Here is a 16,591-nt window from a genome sequence, read left to right on the forward strand (position 1 = left end):
GGAGGTGAGAGAGGGAAGAGAACTGGCTTGTTTTAGACATAACAAATTGAACAAAGTCCTATGGGACATCCAGATGTATTTATTCACTTATCAGTTAACTTCTGGTGTGAAATTCAGAAGGGAGGTCTGTGCTAAAGGTGTAACTATGGGCTGGGTAATCACTGATGCAAAGGAGATTATTCAGGACGTGCTTTTAAGTAACAAGATGCAATAATTAACACATCAGGTTTATTATAGAAATTAAAGGATATTGCCGTATCGTATTAGATAATTTTGAGCCCATTTCTTAGAAGGTAGAAACATTTTAGAAAGACACTTTCCCTAAGTAGTACCTCTAGTTATTACTAGTCACTTTGGGCATAGTCTAGCTCTTACTTTTTTTTTTTTACTATATTCTGCTCATGTCAATAGTTTGGTTATGGGCCCCCTGCGGCGGCCGCAGGGTGGTCGGAGCTGCAGCAAGAGCCCGAGTTGCGCGAGGAGACTGTGTGGGGTTGCGGGAGCCCTTGGGCAGTGGGGCGCCCGAGGCCGCGTTGCTGCGGGATGAACGCTCCCATGTACTCCCGGCAGGTGCACGAGTGGCTGTGGCAGACCTACTGCGGCTACCTCACCTGGCACAGCTGCCTGGCAGCCTTCCCAGCCTACTGCACATGCAGCTGCCCCGGCTGAGCTACCCCTTGCGGGGAGGACGGGGTGGGAGGGGGAGTGGGGGGGGGCACCCCGCCCCCTAGGCCGGAGGTCACTGCAGGCCCTGCAGCTGGGCTACTACAGCCCCTTCTACTTCCTGAGCGCCGAGCCCCCGGGGCCCTACCGGGAGCAGCTTCCGGCTTCCGGCAGCGCCTCTCCTGCTCCAGTCCCAGGCCTGGGACCCAGGCTCCTCACGTTCAGGTGGCCGTGCGGCCACTTCTGGAACCCCGAGCGAGACCGGGTGCCAGGCAGGCAGAGAGTATGTTATTCCATCCTTGGCCCACAGATTTATGGCAGAGATGGTGGATTTCTTCATTCTCTTCTTTATAAAAGCAACTATTAAGCATTATGCACCTCTGTGGAATAAAGTTTGCTATGCATTATATAATAGAAGAAATAGATGAAGACACATCAATGGAAGACCTGCAGAAAACGATGGTTGTGGCTCTTATATACAGATTACTAATTTGTTTCTATGAGATAATTTGCATTTGGGGAGCAGGCGGAGCTACCCCAGGGAAGTTCCTGCTAGGGCTTCGAGTTGTGACATGTGACACGTCAGTGCTTATTGCACCAAGTCAGGTTTTAGTGATTCCTTCCTCAAATGTTAGCATTACAACGTCCACTATATGAGCATTGACCAAGAATTTTTCTATTGCTTCTTTTTTCCCTGCTTTCATCACACTGCTGTTTTTTCAGCATAATCGAACAGCCTATGACATTGTAGCAGGAACTATTGTGGTAAAAAGAAATGGGGTCAGATGATGCCCCCAAAGCCCTGAATTCCATACTTTCTGGAATGATGACAAGACTAAATTATGTATCAAGGCCATCAGTATCCCTGGGTTACGTTAATTGATGATTTAGAAATTAAAGCAGTCACTCCAGTATGACACAGGTGAAAAAAGAAAAAGAAAAAAATAGTTTGGTTATGGTGCTTTAAAAAATGCTAAAGTGCTTAAAAATGCTTCAGTGCCTAGATTCCAACAAGAGCCATCAACTTCTATGCTCAACATTTGCTTTTTGAACTGTCCAGCAGTATTACTTTTTATTCTTGTTAGAATAATTCTTTACTATGACTTAACCTTATTATACTTGAAGCAACACTTTATCTCATGAGTGTTTCTTTTTAATTTATTTTTTATTGATTATTTTAGAGAGAGAGGAAGGGAGAGGGATAGAGAGATAGAAACATCAATAAGAGAGGAACATTGATTGACTGCCTCCTGCACGCCCACTACTGGGGATTGAGCCCACAACCCAGGCATGTGCCCTTACTGGGAATCAAACCAGAGATCTCTTGGTTCATGGGTCGACACTCAACACTGAGCCACACCTGCTGGGCTATCATGAGGTTTTAAGGTTATGAAGGGAAAAGTGGTGTAAATAAGTAGCAAGAGGAACTTCGCTTTGAGGTGAGGAAAGTTGTTGATTCATTTCCATGGTAGTAGCTGCTTAGCAGCCATGGGCAGCTTAGAGTTTAAAAACAATGGGGAATTAGTCAAAGCACTAACATACAGTTGTAAAGTATATTTATTTTAGTCCTTTTGAGGCAGATTAAAAGAAATTTCTTAACCCCCATGCTGTGAATATTAATTTTTTCATGATTTATGTAGTTTGTTTATCGATGGACACTTTTACAACAGGATTTATGAAGCTGGGTCCGAGAACAACACAGCAGTTGTGGCAGTAGAAACTCACACAATACACAAAATTGAAGAAGGGATTGGTGAGTCTTTTTGTTATTCTAGTACATTTGACCTTAGTTTCCTTAGCTGAGATTTCTTGACTTTGTGCCTTTTTCACCCTACCCAGTGTGCCCTATCAATGCTGCAGCTATCAGTTTGATGGTGGTACATCTAGGGACACCGCTGACTAAGGTGCTAGGGCTGTCAGTTGATTGTATAACATCAATTTGCTAGGATTGCTAAAAATATTTAAAAAAAATTTTTTTTATTGATTTCAGAGAGGAAGGAAGAGGGGGAGAGAGAGAACATCAATGATAAGAGAGAATCATTGATCGGTTGCCTCCTGCATGTCCCCCACTCGGGATCGAGCCTGCAACCCAGGCATATGCCTCGACCAGAAATCAAACCATGACCTGGGTCATAGGTTGAGGCTCAACCACTGATCCATGCCGGTCAAGCAAAAAGATTTTTCATCTATAAAAATCCCACAAAGAAATTGGAGCCTCAAGGTTGATTCTTGCCAGTAGGGAAGTTGCTGATGAAGACTGATAAGGTGTTCAGTGGAAGACAGTCAGTGGAAAGAAATTTTGAAATTAGACAAACCTAAGTTTGGAGCCTACTTTCTCATTTCTTAACTATATCCTTGAGGAAGTCACTTTACCTTTGGAATCCCACATTACAGATAGGTAAGACATAGATAACAATCACTATCTCCCAGGGTTGTTGCAAGAACTAAATAAGATTAAGCACATCAAAGCATATAGCACAGTGTCTGGTGCATAGTGGGAGTTCAGTAAGACAGTTGTTATGCCTAACTTTTTCCAGAGGATTTCTAGCCAATGTAAACTGTTAACCCCTGAGAGGAACCAGGAGGCTAAAGATTTTTGAATTAAGCTTTGGGAAAGAGTGTTCAATAAATCACTGGTATTTTTTCCATTTTCAGATGCAAGCACTATAGAAGCAAATGAGGATATGGAAATTGCTTACCCCATAACTTGTGGGGAAAGCAAAGCCATTCTTCTCTGGAAGAAGTTTGTATGTCCAGGAATAAATGTGAAGTGTGTCAAGGTAATTGTCTTTTCTCCTTGCTGGAACCTATTTTGGGGCTCCTTGTTTTCAAAGGGCATGATTTCAGTGCCTAATCTCTCTTTTCCACCATATCAGTATTTTTAAAAATATATTCTTATTGATTTCAGAGAGGAAGGGAGAGGGAGAGAGAGAAACATCAATGATGAGAGAATCATTGATTGGCTGCCTCCTGCACGCCCCCTAATGGGGATCAGGCCCACAACCTGGGCATGTGCCCTTGACCGGAATTGAACCCAGGACCCTTCAGTCCGCAGGCCGACGCTTCATCCCCTGAGCCAAACCTGCCAGGGCCATATCAGTATTTTTAATTTTGTGGCTATAGTCCCATTGCATCATAGTAAATAAAAATAACTTGGGAGTAAAATTGTATTCTGATGGGACCTGGATTCAAGTACTATCAGAATACAAGTTTGGCTCAGTGGATAGAGCATTGGCCTATGGCTTGAAGGGTCCTGGGTTCTATTCCGGTCAAGGGTGCATGCCCGGGCTGTGGCTTGATCCCCAGTAGGGGGCGTGCGGGAGGCAGCTGATTGATGATTCTCATTATTGATGTTTCTATCTCTCCCTTCCTCTCTGAAATCAATACACAAAAAAAAGAAGACTACAAGTTCCATGAGAGCTGAGAACTTGTCTATCTTTTTTTTTTTTTTGAGAACTTGTCTATCTTGTTCATCAATGTATCCCCAGCACTTAGGAATGTTACTTGGTGTATTTATCAATAAATATTTGTTGAATGAATGAATGGAGTCCCATCTCTATCAATGCCTTACTCTGGTGTTCATTATGGTAGAGTTTATTGAAAATTATTACTGAATAAAAATACATAATCATGAGAGCACAGTATGGAAATTATTGCTTATTTTGTCCCCATTGATAGCCATAACTATACATATAGATAGTAGTCACCATCAGTGGCACGATCCTAGAATCATTAAAGATTACATAGTTTTGTTTTGTTTTAAATATATTTTTGTTATTTCAGAGAGGAAGGGAGAGGGAGAGAAAGATGGAAACATCAATGATGAGAGAGAATCATTGATCGGCTGCCTCCTGCATGCCACACACTAGGGATCGATCCTGAACCCCGGCATATGCCCCAACCAAGAATCAAATCGTGACCTCCCGGTTCATAGGTTGACACTCAACCACTGAGCCATGCCTGCCAGGCAAGATTACATAGTTTTGATGCTCTGCAGTGCTCTTGGTTCCTACTGTACTTATTCTTTCTGCCACATCCTGAATCTTGTCATTAGGGCTAGATAAATCACTTCAGTTTATTTAAACAGCCTTTGTGACATTGGATCCAACTACTGATTTAGGGCATAAATGGTTTTGTTTTGTTTTGTTAAACTTTACTGAGGTGTTTTTTTTTCCATTGCTTTTCCAGAGAGAGTGGAAGGGGAGGGAAGGTAAAGGAGCGGGGAGCGGAGGGCAAAGAGGGGGCAGAGGGAGAGAGAGAATCATCCATGTGAGAGAGACACATCGACTGGTTGCCTCCTGCAGGTACCCAGATCCGGGATGGGGAATGAACCCACAATCCAGGTACATGCCCTTGACCGGGAATCGAATCCAGGATCGTTTGGTGCACGAGCCAAGGCTCTCACCACTGAACAACACCAGCCAGGGCCATAAACTGATTTTAAATACTAATTAGGTTATTAATCTCTGATGCTCCCAATGTCATATGTAGGTTTGTACCAGGATAGGGCACTATGCTCAGAGAAGGACATCTTCTCTGGTACAATAGGGCAGAAGGCTAAATAATACAAGGTTACGACTTAAGATATCATCTGGGTATTTTTTGTACATAACAGCTAGAATCGTCTCTTAGTTTTCCTCTGACCTGCCTAAGTTGACATTGGATTATTTTGGACTTTTCTTTTTACTTTAGTTCAATGATCAGTTGATCAGCCCCAAACATTTTGTTCATCTGGCTGGCAAATCCACCCTAAAGGACTGGAAGAGAGCTATTCGTCTGGGCGGAATCATGCTCAGGTGAGCTCTAATAGTTAAGAACATATCTTTCCACTGACTTTGGGGGCACTTAATCATGGTAGAATCAAGAGAATTCAGTCTTTTCTTTTTAATTTGAAATTTTTATTCTGTCTGATGGATTAGTTTAAGCAATTCATGTATTATTTGACCTTCATCAACTTGTTTAAAAAAAACAAAACTCTGAAAGAAGAGTGAATCAAATTCACTCTTCCCTGTATCTAGGGCAAATTTTTTAGGATGTTGGGTAGGACCCTCTGGGCAGAGAAACTCAAGAACAGATGACAGTCCTGCTTGAGATCACCGAGCATGGGCAGGCTAAGCCTGGTGCTGAGGAAGCGTGACAACCACTGAGAAGTTTAGGCTGACTGACAAATCCTAGAATAATTGGTAAAAGTAGAGGGGTGCTATTAATAAGTACCAATGATGCACAGTGAGTGCAATCCTTGCCATCACTGTACCACAGAAATAAAATTCAGAATGCTTATTACTCCCAGTTCCCCCCTTTATGTAGCAAGTTTCCTATTGTAATTTTTTTCCCTCTGAAAATTAACATTAGTTGATTAACGTTAGTGCTCATTCCTTGAGTACTCACCTCTTGGTAGAAAATTTAAAAATGTGGTCAAAAATTAAAAGTTCCACACAGAACATGTTTCAAGAACCTCAAAAACACCTTACCCTTTGTCTTTAATTCTTTTTAAGGAATCTGTCTTAAGAAAAATCCATAGGGCTTGTAGAGATTCAAGCATAAATATGTTCATTATGACATTATTTATTATGAAAATTAGTCTGTTTTAATATAGGTATATGTAAAGTAAATTATTGCTCATCTAAATATATATATGAGTATATACTGTGGGATATAATGTAGTCATTAAAATATTTCTAAAGAATTTTTACATAAAAATGCTTATGTGTAATGTAAGAATGAAGACAAAATATAAAATCAATTAAAGTGTGATTTTAATTGTGTTAAAACACATATACACATATGTAAAATTTAGTAGAAGAAAATATACCAAAATGTTGATGTGATCTCTGTGTTGTGGGATATTTTTTTTTAAAAGGATAGTTGTTGTTTTTATATTTTTCTGAATTTTTCACAAAAAATGTTAATTTTTTTTCTTCACATACTATTTTTTTTAGTCAGAGACAAAGGAGAGAAAAAATTCCAGATGATTTATATGCAGAAATCAGTAGTTGAATGAAATTGGGGAGACTTACCTTTAACTTTCATTTTTGTAGTTCTTGGCCCGTTTTATTTGCCCAGAAAAGCAAGCATATGTCAACTTTTCTCAAATGTAAAAAGAACAAGAATGCCTAAAAAACCTTTAGTGAAAGACAAGTAGCAATATAACATATTTACTGTAATGAAAATACTGCATCGTTTTGCTCAGGATCTATCGTAATGTCTTGTGAATTCATTTCTAAGGACATTTTATAGAGGGGATTTAGTATAATCAGCTTTGGTTGTATTTATAGGAGAATTGTTATCAATTTTTTTTAAGGAAAGAAATATGCTGAAGTTTTATGTCTCCAAAAGTGACAACAGATCTTGCTGTCTAGGAATACTAACACATCAGAATATCATCACAAAATTCTAATTCTGTTGTGGCATTCCTTAATTGTGCTTGGATATGAGGTAGTCTTTTTTCCCCTTTGGGTTTGGTTTCATTGAGATCCTGTGGGGAAACTTAGCTATTGTCAGGAGTGTATATCTAAAGCTTAGTGATAACGGGATATAAAAGAAAAAGTACTCATGAGTAGACTAGGGAGGGAAGAGGAGTACTTGTAAATGTGGACAGGACCAATGAAAATTTTATAGTCCCAATTAGAATCTTTGCAACCTAATGACTTTTATTACTATTAAGTTTCACTAATCTATAGAGGAGACTCAGCAACTTGTCTCTATTTGTTCCTAAAGCCTAGTTCCCGAAGTGCAGGCTGAAGTGGTACTTCTTGTCTCCCTTTGTGCAGGAAAATGATGGACTCCGGACAGATTGATTTTTACCAACATGACAAGGTTTGCTCCAATACCTGCAGAAGCACCAAATTTGATCTTCTGATCAGCAGTGCAAGAGCTCCAGTGCCAGGACAGCAGACAAGTGTGGTGCAGACACCCACTTCGGTCGATGGTAGGGGGTAGGAAACCACCTGAAAACACATTGTGTTTTTCAGTAGCATTTCCCCCCTCATTTCTCCTTTGTGTTTCCTTTTTCTTACTTTTTATTGAATTTATTGGGGTGACATTGGTTAGTAAAATTATATAGATTTCAGATATTATCTATATATATAAAAGCCTAAGCGACCGGGACGACTGGCCGGTAGCTATGATGCGCACTGACCACCGGGGGCAGACGCTCAATGCAGGAGCTGCCCCCTGGTGGTCAGTGCACTCCCACAGTGTGAGCGCTGCTCAGCTGACCAACAGGCCCCAGATGCCGGGCTCACGGCTGGCTGGTGAGCACAGCTGCAGCGGTGCAAGCCTCTCCCGTGGACACTCCCCTACGTGTCCCTCCCCTACCTGGACTGGGACAGTTGAGGTAGGCGCAGCCGGGCCGGGATGAGCGGGAGCAGCGCGGCACCTGGCCTGGGCTTGGGGTACTCCCCGGCCGCCTGCCACTTTGCACACTACTACATCCCTTGGGGGATGTAGGACTGCCGGTTTCAGCTGATCCCCACAGGCCAGGCTGAGGGCTCCCACTGGTGCATGAATCCATGCAGCAGGCCTCTAGTAGTTCTATAATACATCTGTATATTGTATTATGTGTTCACCCCCTAATCTCCTTTGGGTTTCTTAATTTCAAATATGAGTGTTGAAGTCCTTGAAAGTTATGGTAATCTTGGATGGGGTTCTATGCTTTAGAAACAGATCTTTGTTTTCTCCCAAATGATTCCTATTGGCCAGACCTCCAAATTTGTTTCTTTTTGGCAATGCATGGTAAACATTAGAAAAATGGTTCAATAGTTCTAATGCTTATTCAGTAATCTCATTTCACTTGGGTACCATTTGGCATATCTTTGAATTTAGATTGTTTTGAAAATTCTTTGCTCTATTAGTGGTCAAAGCAGGAAGGTGGATTAGAATGGTGAATGGTTTTCAGTTGTTGAACTGAGATGTATCAAAGACAATTTATCCTTGGCTGAGATGGATTCTGGAGACTCTGCTAAAAGGATCAAAGAGCTCTGCCTGGAAGGGTTCTGGATAACCAAGCTGAGGCTTCCTCACAATTGAGACAGGATGGGGGACACCCTTAACTTCTGTAATATTGAGTTTGGGATTAGGGCTCCCTGCCCATCTCCAGGAAAGATGTAGCCATGTGAGGTTATTATTAAGGATTTAGTTAGTCCAGCTGGAGATTAGCACAGTTAAGATTACTAGATAGAATATGTGTCAACTACTTCCAGAAGACTTACAAATATGTCTGACAGAGACACAAGAACACTAAAGGATATAAAGGAAGTACTGTGCTTTAAAAATGCCTCTTTAGGTTTCTTTTGAACAGACCTAATATTCTGTATTGATTGGGTGAGTAGAAGCCAAATCTCTTGGAACCTAAGTTCTTTTCATGAAAGTATAAAATATCTAGCAGTTTGAATTTTTGTTCATGTGACTCTTTCACTTGAAAAGTGAAAAATGCTGTGAAAGTATATACTTCCTTTTTATTTGGCCAAAGCTCCTTTACTTAATTTATTGTCCACATTGATATTACTTCTTTGCTTATTATTATTATTTTTTTAACCAGAGGCCTGGTGCACGAATTCATGCACCAGTAGGGTCCCTCGGCCTGGCCTGCGGGATCAGGCTGAAATCGGCTCTCCGACATCCTGTGAGGGGTCCTGGATTGCGAAGAGGGTGCAGGCCAGGCTGAGGGACCCCACTGGTGCATGATCAGGGCTGATCAGGGCCGGGGAGGGACCGCAGGAGAGCTCCAGGGCATGTCTGGCCCATCTCAGTCCCGATCAGCCGGACTCCAGCAGCAAGCTAACCTACTGGTTGGAGCGTCTGCCCCCTGGTGGTCAGTGCATATCATAGCGACTGGTTGACCAGTCAACTGTCTGCCCCCTGGTGGTCAGTGCACATCATAAGGAGCGGTTGAGTGGCTTTAGCATATCATTAGCATATTATGCTTTGATTGGTTGAACAGATGACCAGACACTTAGTATATTAGGCATTTATTATATAGGATCCTCACTGGAGCATTTGTTTTTATTGATTTTAGAGAGAGGAAGGGGGAGAGAGAGAGAAATCAATGTGAGAGAGAAACATTGAATGGTTGGTTGTTTCCCATAGGTGCCGACCAGTAATTGAAACCAAAACTTAGATATGTGTCCCAGATCTGCAACTTTTGGTATATGGGATAACACTCCAACTGACTGAGCCACCCAGCCAGGGCTCTTTGCTTGATTATTGGTATCTTCTAGCATTTAGAGTCCACATTTGTCTTTTTTTTTTTTAATATATTTTATTGATTTTTTACAGAGAGGAAGGGAGAGGGATAGAGAGCTAGAAACATCGACCAGCTGCCTCCTGCACACCCCCTACCGGGGATGTGCCCACAACCAATGTACATGCCCTTGACCGGAATCGAACCTGGGACCCTTCAGTCTGCAGACCGACGCTCTATCCACTGAGCCAAACCGGTTTCAGCTGTCTTTTTTTTTTTTTTTTTTTTTTATAACAAGCAATCTCTGTCTTTTTTTTTTTTTTTTAATATATTTTTATTGATTTCAGAGAGGAAGGGAGAGGAAAAGAGAGATAGAAATATCAATGATGAGAGGGGATCATTGATTGGCTGCCTCTTGCACACGCCCCTACTGGGGATCGAGCCCAAAATCTGGGTATGTCCCCTTGACCATAATCAAACCTGGGACCCTTCAGTCCGCCAACACTCTATCTACTGAGCCAAGCCAGTTAGGGTTGTTATCTTTCACTTTCTATTCAGAGTAAGAAGAAAACATTTTCTTTGCAAGGCAGATTTTTTTTAGAAAAATCCAATATTTTTCCTGGCTTTCCTAGGGTTTTAGGTTTTTTTTTTTTCTTTTTTCTAGGATTCTAATTTTTAATATAGGGATCTGAAGGCAAAAAGCTAAATATTAAAATTACAGGGCTTTGAGTATGAGATGGAAGATAGCTATGACTTTTTCATAAAATTTACTGACCTTATCTCTAATGGACTGTTTTTAGGTAACATCACACAGATTGCCATCTCAGAAGAGAGCATGGAAGAAGCAGGGTTAGAATGGAACTCGGCTCTCACTGCAGCTGTCACCATGGCCACAGAAGAGGGAGTGAAGAAAGACTCTGAGGAAATTTCAGGTAATTTTCTATGGGGCTCAGATATCTTACAGTTTTGTGACCTTATCACCATTATGATTATGGATTCAGGAGGCCTTTTAATTATTTTTGCCCATTTGTCTCATGCATATTACTCTTAATTATAGCTGCAAACCTCTTACTTTAATCAATGCAACATCCCTGCAGTCACATTTTACACATGAAGAAATTGAGATTCAGAAAGGTTCAGAAACTTGCCTAATATCAGTAACACAACCAATAAGTATCAGAGCTGAGTTCAGCTGAGTTTGACTGTAGTCCATGCTTTTCATCCTGTCAAACTACCTCCAACTTTGGTATACTTCTTAGATAAACCAAGTTGCAAGATGTTAGAAGAAAAAAATTAGGTAGCAGATGGTTTAGAAGATGTTGATTAATAATGATTCACTTAGAGGGGATCAGCAGAGGCTTCACATCCTCCTCCATTTATTTATTCATTTAACAAATATTTATTGCTGCTTATCTATATACTAGAAGCCCGGTGCACGAAATTTGTGCACGGAGGGGGGTTGTCCCTCAGCCCAGCCTGTACCCTCTCCAATCTGGGACCCCTGGAGGGATGTCCGACTGCCCTCTCACAATCCAGGACTGCTGGCTCCCAACTGCTCGCCTGCCTGCCTTCCTGATGGCCCCTAACCGCTTCTGCCTGCCAGCCTGATCAACCCCTAACCACTCCGCTGCCAACCTGGTTGATGCTTAACTGCTCCCCTGCCAGCTTGTTTGCCCCCAACTTCTCTCCTCTGCCGGCCTGGTCACCCCTAACTGCCCTCTCCTGCAGGGTTGATCACCTCCAACTGCCCTCCCTTGCAAGCCTGGTCCCTCTCAACTGCCCTCCCTTGCAGGCCCGGTGCTTCCCAACTGCCCTCTCCATCTTGTAGTTGCCATCTTGTGTCCACATGGGGGCAGGATCTTTGACCACATGGGGGCAGACATATTGTGTTGGAGTGATGGTCAATCTGCATATTACTTTTTTATTAGATAGGATAGAGGCCTGGTGCATGGGTGGGGGCCAGCTGGTTTGCCCTGAAGGGTGTCCTGGATCAGGTGGGGGTTCCCTTGGGGCGTGGGTTGGCCTGAGCGAGGGGCCTGTGGTGGTTTGCAGGCCAGCCATGCCCCCTGGCAACCCAAGCAGAGGCCCTGGTATCTGGAATTTATTTTCCTTCTACAATTGAAACTTTGTAGCCTGGAGCGGAGCCAAGCCTGCTGCTCCCTCCTGCCGGCAGCCATTTCTGTTGCAGTTAATTCACCTTCTATAATTGAAACTTTGTAGCCTTAAACGGAGACCTGGGCCCGGCCAGGGTGTGCCGAAAGCTTTGCTTCCCCTGTTGCCGCCGGCAACCCTGGCCTCCTCTCTCAAGCTCCGTTCTGCCACCATTTCTGTTTGAATTTGTTTACCTTCTATAATTGAAACTTTGTAGCTTGAGTGGAGGCTTAGGCCTGGCAAGAGCAGGTGGAAAGCTTGGCTTACTCTGTTACCTGGGAAACCTTGCTCTCTGTGGCTGTAGCCATCTTGGTTGGGTTAATTTGCATACTTGCTCTGATTGGCTGGTGGGCGTGGCTTGTGGGTGTGTCAATTGTACGGTCAATTTGCATATTACCGTTTTATTAGGTGGGATATAAAATTCTAAGCAACTGGCCGGTAGCTATGAGGCACACTGACCACTAGGGGGCAGGCGCTCAATGCAGGAGCTGCTAAGCGACAGCAACTTTGCAGAGTCCCGTCTCGCACTCCGGGACCCCTAGGGGGATGGCAGAGAGCCGGTTCAGCCTGATCCCCCGCAGGCCAGGCTGAGGGACTCCACCCGTGCACAAATCCGTGCACCGGACCTCTAGTTCTTATTTATTTATAAATATTTTTATTGATTTCAGAGAGGAAGGGAGAGGGAGAGAAACATCAATGATGAGAGAGAATCATTGATGGGCTGCCTCCTGCATGCCCCCTACTGGAGACCGAGCCTGCAACCCGAGCATGTGCCTTTGACTGGAATTGAACCCAGGACCCTCCAGTCCGATGCTTTATCCACTGAGCCAAGCCAGCTAGGGCTTGCTACTTATTTTTAGTTAGTACTGTTGCTAGATGCTAGACAGGTGAATGAGAAGACATAGCCTTTGACTTCAGGGAGCTTATAATACCACCTATTCAACTGTTTTACTTTGTTTTTTGAAGTATATGATTAGAGTGAATATATCTTTATTTTATTTTAGTATGCCTTTAATTTAATATCTTTATTATTTAACTTTTAAATTTAAATTATTTAATTTTAAATTAAATTATTTAAATAAATAATTTTTAATATAACATATTTATTAGAGGAACATACCTATTCCTTGTAGCCAGAGCCATGACAAATTGAGGGCATGACAAAATGAGGCAATTATCCCAAGTCCCTAGTTTGCTAAAGAGGCCAAATAATTAGTTATCAATTTAGGGAGGCAGCTAATATTCCAAAAGGTTTTTCCCTTTTCCCAGAAGTGGCCCAAAAAGGAATCCTTTTGAATTGAAATAATTTTTAATTTAATACATTGTAGAAATGTGCCTAATATATATAGCATCCCTTGTTTACCATCTTTCTTATTCCTCTTGTAACAGAGGACACTTTGATGTTCTGGAAAGGAATAGCTGATGTAGGGCTGATGGAAGAGGTTGTATGCAACATACAGAAGGAAATAGAGGAGCTACTCAGGGGGGTTCAGCAGCGGCTCATCCAGGCTCCCTTCCAAGTCACAGGTAAGTGCATTAATCCTAACAGTATCTAGTCATCCTGTTGGCCTCATGAAAACACTGATGTATAGGTATTATTCCAATTTCAGAGACTAGGTAACTAAGGCTCACAGAAGTTACTTGTCTAAATATCATAACTGGGTTTGTGTGTGTGTGTGTGTGTTAATCCTCATCTGAGGATATTTTTTCCATTGATTTTTTTTTTTGAGAGAGTGGGAGGGAGGGAGGGAGGGAGGAAAGGAGGGAGGGGGAGAGAGAAACATTGATGTGAAGAGATACATTGATTAATTGCCTCCCACACGCAGCCCAACCAGGGCCAGGGATTGAACCTACAACCGAGGTATGTGTCCTCGACTAGGAATCAAACCCATAACCCTTTAATGCATGGGCTGATGCTCTAACCACTGAGAACACTGGCCAGGGCCATAACTGGGTTTTTTTAAAAAAAATCCTCACCCAAGGTATTTTTTCCATTGATTTCTAGAGCGAGTAGAAGGGAGGCGGGGGGAGAGAGAGAGAAGTGGGGGGAGATCAATGTGAGAGAGATACATCAATTGGTTGCCTCCTGCACGAGCCCCTCCTGTGACTGGGGAACCTGCAACTGAGATAAGTGACCTTGACTGGGAATAGAACCTGAGACCCTTTGGTGCATGGGCTGACACTCTAACCACTGAACAACCCTGCCAAGGTTTAGCTGGGTTTTGAACCCAGGTCTGGCCATGCTTTTTCCATAGGTAATTTTTGCCATTATCAATGTGCGAAAAAGTAGTTCTCTCAATTCTCTCTTTTTTCTTTTTTTTTTTTTCATTTTATTGATTTTTTTTACAGAGGGTAAGAGAGAAGGATAGAGAGTTAGAAACATCGATGAGAGAGAAACATCGATCAGCTGCCTCTTGCACACCCCCTATTGGGGATGTGCCCGCAACCAAGGTACATGCCCTTGACCGGAATCAAACCTGGGACCCTTAAGTCCGCAGGCTGACGCTCTATCCACTGAGCCAAACCGGTTTCGGCTCAATTCTCTCTTTTATATATATTAATATGGATATTAATTATAGATATGTCAATAGTATATTAATATAGATATAACAATTAAAATTAGTTATACATGTGATACATCTTTGTTAAAATTGTTTATTCGACTAGTCCCGTCATTTTCGGATTGTTCCATATTTGTAAACAGCACAAGAGGGAGTTGGTGGAAAACCTTTCTGTTTTAAATCGACAGACATGTCTTTTCTTCTATATAGATGCTGCCGTTCTCAACAATGTGGCACACACATTTGGCTTAATGGATACGGTTAAGAAGGTTTTGGACAACAGAAGGAACCAAATAGAGCAAGGAGAAGAGCAGTTTCTCTATACTCTGACAGGTATGTATAATTTATCTCTCTTCTTAGGTGATAAACTAATATCCTTTGAGTCTTGCCATTTCTTTCTTTTTTTTTTTTTTTTTAATATATTTTTTATTGATTTCACACCGGCCAGGCAAGTCTTGCCATTCCTTTGTTGAAATTTTTTTGGCACTGGCATGGTTCTTTCTTTGCTTCTTTTTAAAAAAGTATTTTTTCTTTGCTTCTTTTTCTTTTTAATATATTTTTATTGATTTTAGAGAGAAGAAGGGAGAAGGAGAGAGATATGGAAATGAGAATCATTGATCAACTCTTCCTGCACACCCCCTACTGGGGATTGAGCCTGAAACCTGGGCATGTGCTTTGCCTGGGCATGAACTTACCTGGTTCAAAGGTCAATGCTCAACCATTGAGCCACACTGGCCAGGCCTTTCTTTGCTTCTTTCTCCTACCCCCCACCCTCAACTCCCTCTTTCTTTTTCTTTTTGTTTCTTTTAACTCACATAGTGTCATGTTTGCTTTTGCTTTATATATAGACCCAGGTGGGGTGAAGTAGTGGGAAGCAGAGAAGACACAAAAGAAAAGAGAAAGAAGCCAGTATCACAGTACTCCTATATCTTTTGGAGAATTAGGATGTCTGCAAGAATGCTCCATTAATCCAGTAATATTGGTGGCAGAAGAAACTGGCTTTTGTCTTTTTTACATTATTATTACTGAATCTTTTGACAGATACACATTTAGCATATTTTCCATTATTTGTGGTAATAAATGATGGGCACATGGATAATTTAACTCTTTTTATTAAGTACTTGTGCTGGTCTTCAAACTAGGTTTTAGAAATATAATGTTGAATACTGAGGGCTTCAAGGAACTCAAGGGAAAGCAGACATAGAAATAAGTGCAAAAAGTAATCTGTTTTATGACAGCGGCTTATAGCAGGTATGATGGAAGAACAAAGGGAGTTATTACTTATACCTGGAAGGAATCAAGAGAGGCTTTTGAAGGAGGTAAAGCAGGTGAAGGATATAAAATGAGTCAGGAGGATCATCAGCCTTTGAATGATGTAGAACATATTATAGTCAATTCTAAAGCCCAAAGACTCTTGAACGGTCATTTGGTAAGAGAAGAACAATTTAGGTTTCTCTAAAGTTATTTTTAGCCGAAACCAGTTTGGCTCAGTGGATAGAGCGTCAGCCTGCGGACTGAAAGGTCCCAGGTTCGATTCCGGTCAAGGGCATGTACCTTGGTTGCGGGCACATCCCCAGTAGGGGGTGTGCAGAAGGCAGCTGATCGATGTTTCTCTCTCATCAATGTTTCTGACTCTCTCTCTTCCTCTCTGTAAAAAATCAATAAAATATATTTTTTTAAAAAGTTATTTTTATACCCAGTTTATGTAGATAGATAGATAGATAGATAGATAGACAGACAGATATAGATATATATTTTTTAAATATATGTTTATGGATTTCAGAGAGGACGGTAGAGGGAAAGATAGAAACATCAATGATGAGAGAGAATCATTGATTGCCACCTCTTGCACACCCCCACTGGGGATTGAGCCCACAACCTGGGCATGTGCCCCGACTAGGAATTGACCCGGGACCTCCTGGTTCATAGGTCGATGCTCAACCACTGAACCACACCGGCCAGGCCTGTAACTTTTATTTTTGAAGTTTTTTTCCAACTGCTTCCCAGGATTAAGCTTGAGATTATAGTATTGATA

The 16,591-nt window shown here is 41.9% G+C and overlaps 1 protein-coding gene across 3 annotated transcripts in view; it reads left to right on the forward strand.

Annotated features, from left to right (window-relative positions):
* Positions 1-16,591, forward strand: part of GMEB1 (glucocorticoid modulatory element binding protein 1) — a 34,188-nt gene that overhangs the window by 13,477 nt on the left and 4,120 nt on the right. For 2 of the 3 annotated variants that reach the window (XM_054721585.1, XM_054721586.1), the window contains exons 3-9: positions 2,304-2,416; positions 3,319-3,443; positions 5,356-5,459; positions 7,434-7,591; positions 10,645-10,776; positions 13,385-13,522; positions 14,767-14,889. In XM_054721585.1, the coding sequence (XP_054577560.1) occupies positions 2,304-2,416; positions 3,319-3,443; positions 5,356-5,459; positions 7,434-7,591; positions 10,645-10,776; positions 13,385-13,522; positions 14,767-14,889 (893 nt within the window). The remainder of the gene's footprint in view (positions 1-2,303; positions 2,417-3,318; positions 3,444-5,355; positions 5,460-7,433; positions 7,592-10,644; positions 10,777-13,384; positions 13,523-14,766; positions 14,890-16,591) is intronic. The other variant, XM_054721587.1, reaches the window with a different exon arrangement.

The sequence above is a fragment of the Eptesicus fuscus genome, chromosome 9 (genome assembly GCF_027574615.1).
Source record: "Eptesicus fuscus isolate TK198812 chromosome 9, DD_ASM_mEF_20220401, whole genome shotgun sequence".
NCBI lineage: Eukaryota > Metazoa > Chordata > Mammalia > Chiroptera > Vespertilionidae > Eptesicus > Eptesicus fuscus.